This window comes from Uranotaenia lowii, chromosome 3 (genome assembly GCF_029784155.1).
Source record: "Uranotaenia lowii strain MFRU-FL chromosome 3, ASM2978415v1, whole genome shotgun sequence".
Taxonomy (NCBI): domain Eukaryota; kingdom Metazoa; phylum Arthropoda; class Insecta; order Diptera; family Culicidae; genus Uranotaenia; species Uranotaenia lowii.
In genome coordinates this window covers 116,274,953-116,287,124 of record NC_073693.1, presented here as the reverse complement: position 1 = coordinate 116,287,124, position 12,172 = coordinate 116,274,953, and the positions used below count along the sequence as shown (strand labels likewise).

Below are 12,172 nucleotides of genomic sequence, written 5' to 3'. Positions count from 1 at the left end.
GGTTTACAAAGACACTTCTAAATCTCTCAATCCACCTCACAACAAGCAATTTGGAGCTATAAAACAAGAGATAGAGAAAAAAAGCAAATTGCAGTAACGCAGTTCCATTGTCAGAACATTCACACCGTCATGTTAAAGAATCATGGATCGGCAGCGGCTCGGAAAACACAAGATTCATGATTGCATTTTTTTATGGTGCAACGTTCCCGGTGTGGAAAATTGAAATAAACATGAGATGAGAAAAAAAACACCACAAGCAACAACACCAGCCATAATAATTAACATACTCAATTAACAAACGGCAGGCAACAGAAATCGAAATCAGCAAAAGAATGCAAAACGCGGTAGTTTAGGAAGATGAAGAGGCGTCTGAAAAAAAAGTTTCATGACAATAACGTTTAAATCTTTTGTTAACGCGAAGACATCTTAGCACGAGCCACAAGCCCGTTAATTTGTGAGAATGAGAGAAGAGAAGATGAATAGTAGGAAAAAAAAAGATTGGAAACAAGACACACCAAGAGAGCAAAACGAACGATGTGATAACGATAAATAAGATGAGTAATTATAATGGGCAAGATGAGTGAGAAGGTATTCAAGCGAGAAAAGGCAAACAAGGCATTTGAAAAATTATTTCATTTAAATGCCTACCTTTAAATAGCATTTAAAGGGGAAGATCAAAGATAAGCGGAATAAGTAAACCTTACATTCTCACTTGCTTCTAAACTGAATAGCACATTCAACATGCCCACGTGTTTGCAAAATTTGAATTAACTTACACACTATGAGTGAGCAGTATAAGCTTTCGAAAATTTAGATTGGCCTTCATGTACACATTTTAAGAATACGTGCATTCCAATGAACCATTAGTGAACTTTTTGGTTTGATATAGTATCAAATGAGAACTTCTATCGACCTTGTGAGGTGGAGATATAATTTTTTTATAGCTTTAACTTTTTGATTTAGCTCGTTACTATAAATAGAAGGAAAAGTCAAATGAACTGAAACTGAACTGTAAAGAAATTGAAACTGAATTGAAACTGAGCTGAAACTAAACTGAAACTAAACTGAAACTGAACTGAAACTGAACTGAAACTGAACTGAAACTGAACTGAAACTGAACTGAAACTGAACTGAAACTGAACTGAAACTGAACTGAAACTGAACTGAAACTGAACTGAAACTGAACTGAAACTGAACTGAAACCGAACTGAAACTGAACTGAAACTGAACTGAAACTGAACTGAAACTGAACTGAAACTGAACTGAAACTGAACTGAAACTGAACTGAAACTGAACTGAAACTGAGCTGAAACTGAACTGAAACTGAACTGAAACTGAACTGAAACTGAACTGAAACTGAGCTGAAACTGAGCTGAAATTGAACTGAAACTGAACTGAAATTGGACAGAAACTGAGCTGAAACTGAGCTGAAACTGAACTGAAACTGAACTGAAATTGAACAGAAACTGAGCTGAAACTGAGCTGAAATTGAACTGAAACTGAACTGAAACTTAACTGAAACTGACTCTGAACTGAAACTGAACTGAATCTGAACTGAATCTGAACTGAATCTGAACTGAAACTGAACTGAAACTGAATGGAAACTGAACTAAAACTGAACTGAAGCTTTAACTGATATTTTGGTTCAGATCTCAGATAACTATTTTTGATTTCAGATTCAGATTTCAAAATTGTATTTCCTACTCAGATTTCAGATTCAGAATAGAGGTTTAGCGTTTAGATTTCAGATTCAGATTTCAAATTCAGATTTCTGATTCAGATTTCAGATTCAGATTTCAGATTCAGATTTCAGATTCAGATTTCAGATTCAGATTTCAGATTCAGATTTCAGATTCAGATTCAGATTTTAGATTCAGATTTCAGATTCAGATTTCAGATTCAGATTTCAGATTCAGATTTCAGATTCAGATTTCAGATTTCAGATTCAGATTTCAGATTCAGATTTCAGATTCAGATTTCAGATTTCAGATTCAGATTCAGATTTCAGATTCACATTTCAGATTCAGATTTCAGATTCAGATTTCAGATTCAGATTCAGATTTCAGATTCAGATTGCAGATTCAGATTTCAGATTCAGATTTTAGATTTAGGATTTAAGATTTCAGATTCAGATTCAGATTTCAGATTCAGATTTCAGATTCAGATTTCAGATTCAGATTTCAGATTCAGATTTCAGATTCAGATTTCAGATTCAGATTTCAGATTCAGATTTCAGATTTCAGATTCAGGTTTCAGCTTCAGATTTCAGATTCAGATTTCAGATTCAGATTCAGATTTCAGATTCAGATTTCAGATTCAGATTTCAGATTCAGATTTCAGATTCAGATTTCAGGATCAGATTTCAGATTCAGATTTCAGGTTTCAGATTCAGATTTCAGATTCAGATTTCAGATTGAGATTTCAGATTGAGATTTCAGATTGAGATTTCAGATTGAGATTTCAGATTCAGATTTCAGATTCAGATTTCAGATTCAGATTATTTCAGATTTCAGATTCAGATTCAGATTTTAGATTCAGATTTCAGATTCAGATTTCAGATTCAGATTTCAGATTCCGATTCAGATTTCAGATTCAGATTTCAGATTCAGATTTCAGATTTCAGATTTCAGATTCAGATTTCAGATTCAGATTTCAGATTCAGATTTCAGATTCAGATTTCAGATTCAGATTTCAGATTCAGATTTCAGATTCAGATTTCAGATTCAGATTTCAGATTCAGATTTCAGATTCAGATTTCAGATTCAGATTTCAGATTCAGATTTCAGATTCAGATTTCAGATTCAGATTTCAGATTCAGATTTCAGATTCAGATTTCAGATTCAGATTTCAGATTCAGATTTCAGATTCAGATTTCATATTCAGATTCCAGATTCAGATTCAGATTCATATTTCAGGCTTCAGATTCATATTTCAGATTCATATTTCAAATTTCTGATTTATTTTTCAGATCCCGATTCCAGATTCAGATTCCAAATTCAGTATTAAGATTCAGATTTTCGTTTCAGATTTCAGATTCTGATGTTTGGACTGCGTTGACCAGATATTTAATTTTAAAATGAGATCAATTCATTTGAATGTTTCTTACCTTAGACTACAAGCTGCTTTCAGAAATATCCTTAAGTACAATTTTCGCTTCTGTTGACTTCTGTTGAAACACGAGAAAACTTCCACTAATGTTTCGATTCGATTGACACTTTATATATCGAAAATGCTAGTCGATTTTCCAAGTACCCATGAATTGAAACCGTTTATGTATAAATGCAAATATTGAAGATGTGGTTTCGAATCGAAAAACAAAACTGCCTTCAGCCCAACAATTTTAAAACCATTCACAGATAATTCCCATTTCCATATTCACGAGTTGTACTTTGGTGTAGGTATTTTGTAGATGGGCTTCCAAAGTTTGCACAACTGATGATAATAATGCCCCCGATTGAGTGTGCGAGGCCTGAGGTTCTTCCTGTTTGAATCCGGATACAGACACACCATAGATGAGATGAGAATCTCCTCCTCTCAATCCCAGAACGACACCCACACTCCACGTGCTGATGTAGGTGAGATGTGTTGGTTTAGCCACGTGAAGATCTGGCCGTTAAACTTTCGTACAAACTGTAGCAGCCTCACTAAAAAAAACTTCCCACGGGGTTGTTGTTTTATTCCATTAAAAATCAAGAACGACTTTAAAGGTAGATAGATAGTCGGTTTATTCTTCGGTGCACGAAATTCCATTCACAGGCGTACTTGAAAAGATCTTTTTGTTATCTTCTGGGCTGCCACCAATTCGGAAAATTCTATTCAGCGAGAAGAAAAATGCAGCCGAGTACAATCGCACAATGCGGCTCCGGGGAGTAAGCAAAAAAAACTAGAATCACGCTTTCAATTACTAACTACTACCACACGAATACACTTACACAATATACTAGTGCACAAAACTATTGTCATTGCTCCTCGTATTAACGAGTGAGCTGCCGATGTGATGCAAATCTGATGCAGCATGCAATGACGCCTCCAACAACAGACGAGGCACAGAACAATGGGAACCGAAAACGTTTAGGCACAGGACGAATCAACACCGCCCAGAGCACCACGAGGAACCAATTCACAGGATATCCCGAAGGAAGAGTATTCGACCGTTGTCCACAAACAGACGGAGAACAAAAAAAACGTCACACTCCGAAACTACGGAAAACGATTCGCGCGAAGTTTCGAACCGACAACCGACGACAGGAACGACCGAAAAGGTACTAAATGAAGTCCGTCTGTTAGCCAAGCAAGCACGCGGGTGGGTGCTTTTGCTTATCGGTGCGCCGCAATCGGTTAAGGTAGCGTAGAAGGTGGAAGGCGATCGGATCGGACGGACACAGACAACAGCAGCCAAAAGCAAAGAGAACAAAGGTATGCGACGAACAGAAGGAAACGATAATGAGCTACACTGGGCAATGCCAACTGTGGGGCTAGCGAAGAGCGAGCTTTTCTGAATTTCTCATCCCTGGGTGGAGAGATGGTCCAGGTTTTCGCTCCCGCGCCATGTGTTCATCAGATGCCGGTAAAATGAACTCACCGGCTGGTGCAACGGTGAAGTTAAAAGCTCATGCGGTTCTTAGCACGTGTCTACATACATATAAGTAACACTACAATGCTGCTATAAAACATATACAAAACTTAGTATGAAACTCTTTAACAGTATATTTCTTAGATTCTTTACAAGAGTTAACTAGATAGCCTTAATGTAATTCTAAATTTTTTTACAAAACATTTAGGCACAATTTTCCGTTATGTTTGCTTCCCTTTTTATGAAAGCTTGATTTTAAAAGAGAGTCAACAACGTTCATGATGAAACCAGACTTATAAATACTTTTTGTAAGGAACATAATGGCAAATCGATAAAAATGTAAACACACTCGTTTCAATTAGCATCGTTTTCAAATCGTTTCAATCATTTGCTATTTGAGGCCCTTTGAGCCAAGGGGGTGTATGTGCATGAAAGCTTATTTCGAGAAAACACGCGTTTAAGTAGTTGTGTTGTTGTGCATTTTTCATATATTTTTCATACTTTATTTTATTTACATAGTATTTCGCCTCACGACATAACTTGATGAATATAATTCGTAAAATTTACACGGTCCATGAAAACCGTTCTTCAATTGCTCGGACATCCCACATTCGCCAGATCACGCTTCACTTGGTCTAACCACCTTGCTCGTAGCGCTCCTGCTCGTCTCGTTCCTACCGGATTCGTAGCAAACACCTATTTTGCAGGACAGTCGTCCGGCATTCTCATAACATGTCCTGCCCAGCTTATTCGGCCAGCTTTCACCACCTTCTGGATACTGGGTTCACCGTAGAGTCGAGCGAGCTCAAATACTCCGAGGGTACGCAGGTCCTCCGCGAGCCATATCCTTGTCTCGTACCCGTAGAGAACAACCGGTGTAATGAGCGTCATGTACAGGTTACACTTCGTGTGAGGACTAAGTCTTCTCGACTGCAGTTGTTTGTGTAGTCCATAGAAGGCACGACTTCCGCTGATTATTCGCCGCCGAATCTCACGGCTGCAGCCGCGGCTGGTGCCATTGTCTGTGATCACCAGTGAGCCGAGATAGACCAAGTCTTCGACTATCTCCAGCTTGTCGCCATCGATCGTGACCTTGTTATAACTGGACAAGCTGGAGAGTTTGGTCGGTCTCGTATCCGCAAGCCAGCATATACGACGTCTTGGACGTATTAATCATCAACCCAATTCTTCCTGCTTCGCGTTTCAGTTTGCGGTAGATCTCCTCCAACGCCGCAGATGATCTGCCGACCATGTCAATGTCGTCGACAAATCAGATAAGTTGACTGGATCTGTTGAAAATCGTGCCCCGCATTTCGTTCACCGCTCTTAGAATAACACCTTTTAGCGCCACGTTGAACATCATGCTGGATAGACCACCGCCATGTCGAAGCACCCCTGCATGATGCGTATGAACTCGATAATTCACCCGAAATCCGTCCATGGTTTTCCATAGCTTGGCACGGTCGTTGCGATCGTGTCGTAAGCGGCTTTGAAGTCGATGAATAGGTGGTGCGTAGGGACTCGGTATTCACGACATTTTTGGAGGAATTTTGTGCACTCCAGTAGCATGGCAAACAACGAGACGATACAATCTGATGCCAGGGGCAACGTCACCATGTTGCTTGAAGAAGGATCCATCGAAGTACACGATGTTCTTCTAGTTTCCGATCTAGCAACCAACCTTCTGTCCATCAGCAAAATCTGCAAAAAAGGGTTGCAGGTGGTATTCCGACCGCGAGGTCCTGGATGGAGATAGTGACGTAATTGCATCTGGATCCGAGACAGATGGGCTATACCGACTGAACCAAAGGAAACCGGCTAAATCGATTCCAGAGGAGCCATCGGTAGAACTAACGGAATTGTTCTACAATATGACTCCAAGGCCGCCGAAAAGGGTCAATCCAGGAGCAGATCGTCGAAGCGTTGTTCTGCAGAGTGAACAAAATGTTGAAGCCCTACGTGATATTCATCGAGAAGCTGAATCGATGGTGGAGGAACCTGTAGAGGCGCTCCCTCCGCAAATAAAAACAAGACCAGCTGATGAGCAGCAAGGGTCGAGGCACAGTGGCAGGGGGCGCGTTTTCCCAGGCAAGTATAAAGACTTTGTTTGTTTTAGTTCTGTTACTGGTCCTGATTCTTTACAGTACGAAAAAGAGAACGAACCAATAAACTGCACCAACGCTATGGGGCGTGTGAAGGTGGGTACGCAGGAAGAAGTGAACGGGCTTGCTTCAAACGGGACCTGGAACCTGGGCAGGACGGCGATTCGAAACAAATGGGTTTCTAAGCGCAAACGAAAATCCGATGATCGACACGAGCAATACAAGGTGAATCTGGTGGTAAATGGCTATGTGGATGACGATTGGGGAGGAGATCCAGATACTCACCACCGGGTACACTTTCAAGACGATGGGAGTAGTGAGATCCTGGACGGCCACGCGGAAACCGAGCCAGGCAAGCGACCCAGGAGTGAATCTGGTGGCAGAATTCAAGAAGTAATCATAGGATAAGGAGGAGTGTTGAGTTTATGATAAATTATTGTAACCTATGAATCCGTTGTCAAGATAGACAAACTGTATCCAAGCAATATGTTTTCCTGCTCGGCAGCAAATAAATTCTATTCTAAGTTTCTACTTCATCCAAACTACACGAGTTTTATTCCACGCCACTTTACAAGTAAAACTTTGTAGGTGGCATTTAGGACAGTGGTCGCCCGGTAGTTCTCAGAGTCTAATTTGTCACACTTCTTGTAGATGGGGCATATTACCCCCTTTCACTCCTCCGATAGCTATTATGTGTCCCAGATCCGGACTATAACAGGTGTAGGCAATCAGCCAACTTGTCCTGGCCCATTTTGATGAGTTCAGCTGCGATGCCATCCTTCCCAGCCGACTTGTTGCTATATATTCATCTGGCGAATGGCTTCCTTAACTCCTTCCTCACTCATTTTTAGGAGAAACTTCTCTACGTGCGTCGTTGGCTACGCCGGCGATATACCTTCCCTCAACGTCTTGATCTTCTGCATGTGTGCCCTTCATGAGTTCATCGAAATGCTCTTTCCACCTTTTGATCACCTCACGATTGTCCGTCAGGATGCCTCCGATCTTATCCAAGCACATTTCGGCTAGCGGCACGAAGCCTCTGAGGGATGCGTTGAGTTTTGTTGATAGAACTTTCGTGTTTCTTGGAAACGATGCAGCTGCTTTAGCTGCTCTTCCTCCAGGTGAAGCAGTTTCTCCTGTAAAATTCGGACTCAGTGATTTTTCACGATTTGACGGGTGCTTTTTTACACTACTTCAGCCCGCGTGGCTTTCTCTTCGTCCATCACCCTCCCACACTCCTAGTCGAACCAGTCGTTTCGTTGAGCTTGTTCCACATACCCGATGACGTTCTACACAAAACTGTTGATGGCTGTCTTGATGGTAGAGGTAGAGGTAGAGGAACTTCGTGCAGCTCGCCCTCTGCTGGCAGCGCTGCTTCGAGCGATTGCGAGCAGGGTTGCCAATATTTTTTTCAGAAATCAGGGAACAGATGAATTAAAAATCAGGCAAATTCAGGCTACGTAAGTAACGGAAATTTCGCTCGAAGTGATGACCATTTTTTTGGTCATCACTCCTCATTTTCACTTCATTATGTGTTGTGAGCCTACATGGCTGAATAATTCTACTCAATCAAAACAATGGAAAGATTCCCTTTAGTTCCCTTTTAAAAAACAATTAAAGGGAATCTTTCGATTGCTTCCATTCAGCCACATTTTCACTTTTTAACTTCAACAATGGTACCTAATCCAGTTCTTTACTACCCATTTTTCATCACATTCGCAAAAATCAGGCAAAATCAGGCAATTCAACCGAGGCGACCGTCGGTTTCTTCTTCTCATCTTCACCATCACCAGATAATGGTCTGACTCGATGATAGCGCCTCGACAAGGTCTGTCGTCGATAATGTCCGAGAAGTGCCGGCAGTCTATCAAAACGTGGGCGATCTGTGATTGCGTTTGGTACAACGATCTTGCGTGGGAGGCGGTGCTGAAAAAAGGTACTTCGTAAGGCCATTTGTTTGGAGGCGGCGAAATCTATTAGTCTGAGGACGTTTTCGCTGGTCAGCTGGAGCGCACTGAACCTTCCAATTGTCGGTTTGAATTTCTCCTCCTGGCCGCTACCGCTACCTTTAGAAACTCTACAAAAAATCTGTGTTTCTTATTTTGAGAATTTAAAGATGCGAAAATGTGTCATATTACGTCAACTTTCCAGTCCAATTTTCAAATTTTCCTACTAAGACTTAAACAATTTTGGCGGTTCATTGATTGAAAAGTGCGAATTTCACACACCTTTTTTACATTTTTGTGGTCCTGATCTTAAAAAGAAAACATCCTTGTTCGCAACATATTGCTTCTAATTTCAGCTTTCTTAGGCGATAAATGAAGTGCTTTGAGCATTTGGGCTGGTCTATAGTATTTTTTTCAATGCATGTTTTTTTCGGATTTTTTTTTTCTAAGAAGTTACTTTGAAGATTCCGAAACCATAAATTTCGTTCAAAACGGTTGACACTCCAAGAACTCTTAGCGGGTTAAAACTTCTAGAACGGATGAGGGTCAAAGGGTTAACAATTTATTTTTAATAGTGATGAGAAATTTTTTAGAGAAATGGGATTATTAAAAGAAATGAAAAATAAAAATATTAAATATCAAGATTTATCGAAAAAAGGTCAACGTAACTATCATGAAGACGAAACGCACGATGATTGGTGTAAAACATGTATAAATAATACCGTTTTCTATAAATAGGGGAAATTTTTTTATTTGGATAGAGGTTTGTAAATTGCGTCAGAATACTTAATAGAATATTCGTAAACACTAATCTATTGCTATTATAGTTCGAGAGCGAGTACTCATTTTACGTTCTAGTTGTTTCCATTTTGTATAAAAAGATCTAAAAATGTAATAGTTTGTTTCTATTTGTCGCTCTTTGTTCATAAGAAAATACTTTCATGCATAATGTGGAATATTGTAACAACCTTAGCGCAACGGTTATAAAAGATTCATCAAAAGATCAACTTGTAGCAACAGTTAAAATAGATCAGTTAAAATATTATTGCAGAACACTTTTCACCGTATCATTCAAGTTGAATATTTTCTCACCGCATTTGTTTCACTTTATCATAAATTGATGATGTTTGTTTTTGGTTAGTTTTGTTTGTTAAATATCTTATCGAATATCTCCACGGCTAGTACGTTTATCTGTTTTGTTTTTTGCTTAAATTGGTACGGCAGTGAGTAAGCTCAATTATTATTAATCGAATCAACCGTGGAAGAAACTTGTGCTGAGGATATGTCGCTGTTGACGGTATCGTCCAGATCGCCATTAACTGAGAGGCCAACCTTTTCCATCAATTCCGAGAGGCGTTTGGCTTTGCGTTCTTCGTTGTGAGAGATTATAGTGCAAAGATGCTCAGTTAACATTTCCTTACGTTCCAGGGCCTGGTGCAGGTCCAACTTTGCCTTCAGGAAAAGGTTTTCAATGTTGAGGTAGTTTTTTCTGCGTATGAAATGTTATTGCATCAAAGTAGGGAACACTAAAAATTCTAGTTAGTAACATTCTTACTCGACATTGGAGAAGTGCAAACTAGCAGCATCGATCTGTTTCCGCAAAATTGCTACGTCCGATGCCAGCTCGGAGTCCAGTTTTTCTAGTTCCGATTTGATTTCTTGTATTTTGTTTGCCTCGGCCGCTGTTTTTTGGGCACTGAAAAATAAAGCTTTTATAAGAAATACTTTCAAACCGAAAACATGGTATTTAATCAAACTCACTGCTGGTCGATTGCTTTCTGAAGGATTTGGCGTTTCTGTCGATTTTGCTCCTGCATCATCTTCCGTTGATGTTCAAAATCCTTCAGCGACATCCCTTTGAATGGGGTGACGGAATCTGAATCAGCCTTTACCATAGGCGTAGAAGCTGGAAGTCCGGCTAGTGTAGGTTTGTCCATCAACGAAACCCCATTGAACATTCCAACACTGGGACCAGCTGGTCCTCCAGCTTGTTGCTGACCATGTGGCAGTACCAAAATCGATTCGTCTTCCGGTGCATTCATCATGACCGGAAGTGGCTTAAATGCGACCGCTTGCTGAATCGGATGGTTAGGGTAGATACTGGAATCCACACAACTGGTGCTGCTGTCGGCCACATTAGACTGAGTTGGGTTCTGGGCAGGTTCGGGATCGCTTGTTGCTGGGACTGCCTTTCCTCCTAGTCGCACAGGTTTTTGGTGAGGACGTGTAAGATTTTTTCCTACAAAAATAAACAAAATAGTTAGATCAAACATCCAGATACCTGATAAGCAACAATCCAAAAAATACCGGCATCTTTTCCGTTCGATTGGCGCGTGATCTTGTAAATATCAGCATCGGAAAAACCAACAAATTGTCTCGACATTTTCGTTAAATTGCCAAAATTATGCCGCTCTCACAACAAGCCCACAAGCTATCACTATAATCAGCAACAAGTGTTTACGTTTGCAATTTTTGTTTACACGAAGCTTGCACGCAAACGGAACGTCAAATGCGCTCGCACGTTAAAATAAAAATGTTCAAATTTGAGATGTATGAAAGATTACCATTTGAAAGTTTTCGGTATTTGAGAAACGGCTTCATATGCTGTGTCCATCATCATCGTTCATCATTAATTGAATCAATTAGAATTTCGTATCGGTTTGATCCAAAACTTCCAATAAAGTGTTTGGGTAAGTATTTTTGAATATAATGAAGAAGAGTGGAAAAATTCATGCTCTAGTTTTATATGCGTTTCCATTTTATCACTATAAGGGTGTTTAAACATGCATTTGAGATCCGTAATTTATGCGTGAATATTGCACACAAGTTTTGTACTCAATGTTGTACGAAATGTATAACTCAAGACACGGAGAACCAGACATATTAAAAATTATCAAACAATTTTTATCAAATTTCAAGGCAATTTGACACTTTTTTTTAATTTGCGCAATTTACAAAGCATGCTTTTTTCAAATGTAAACTTCAAGAATACTAAGGAATATTTAAAGAAGGTAGTGCCAAGGCAGCCCTGCTCTAGTATTGGTACAGGCTGAGACGTCACAATCACGAAAAATCTGTTAATTTACTAGGAAAACTTTCTTTTTCGATGATAATTCAAAGAATCTGCGGGAAATTTTCCACTTTGAAAACATGCTATTGTAGAAGGATTCTTGCTTTTCAAGATGGGTACAAAAAAAGTTTCATTTTCAATTAATTTTTCTAAAAAATAGATCATCGAAGTTCGAAAAAATGGTGGATTTTAACCACTGAAATTTGCAAAACTTTAAAATTAGTTCATAGTCTTCCATGAAAATGTTCAAGTCAGTGCATTTTAAGCTCCTCATTACAATAAAAAGATCAAAACACAATTTTTTATACAAAAACACAATCTTTTATTGGCATTTTAGTAAACTGAGTTAACAATCATAAATTAATGTCAATTGTTCTACATAAGAATTGTATATGGTAAACCGGTTGGATTAAAATCATGACAATCAGTTGAACACTCAATATCTACCAGCAAGACATTTTTGAAGTTGATATTTTCTCCA

At 39.4% G+C, this 12,172-nt stretch overlaps 2 protein-coding genes across 2 annotated transcripts in view; both read right to left on the bottom strand.

The window, feature by feature from the left end:
- The window catches only part of LOC129751186 (sodium-dependent proline transporter), a 376,098-nt gene extending 371,843 nt beyond the window's left edge, over positions 1–4,255 (bottom strand). Inside the window, exon 1 of the mRNA XM_055746547.1 lies at positions 3,107–4,255. The gene's annotated coding sequence lies outside the window, so the exon portion shown is untranslated. The remainder of the gene's footprint in view (positions 1–3,106) is intronic.
- Positions 4,256–9,365: 5,110 nt separating this feature from the next.
- On the bottom strand, positions 9,366–11,076 carry LOC129756260 (RAB6-interacting golgin). The gene is made up of 4 exons (XM_055753069.1): positions 10,929–11,076; positions 10,383–10,860; positions 10,177–10,317; positions 9,366–10,110 (listed from the first exon to the last, which is right to left on the bottom strand). Exons 1-4 carry the CDS (start codon positions 11,002–11,004, stop codon positions 9,855–9,857), a joined length of 951 nt encoding a protein of 316 aa, XP_055609044.1. The 5' UTR covers positions 11,005–11,076; the 3' UTR covers positions 9,366–9,854.
- Between the last annotated feature and the right edge of the window lie 1,096 nt (positions 11,077–12,172).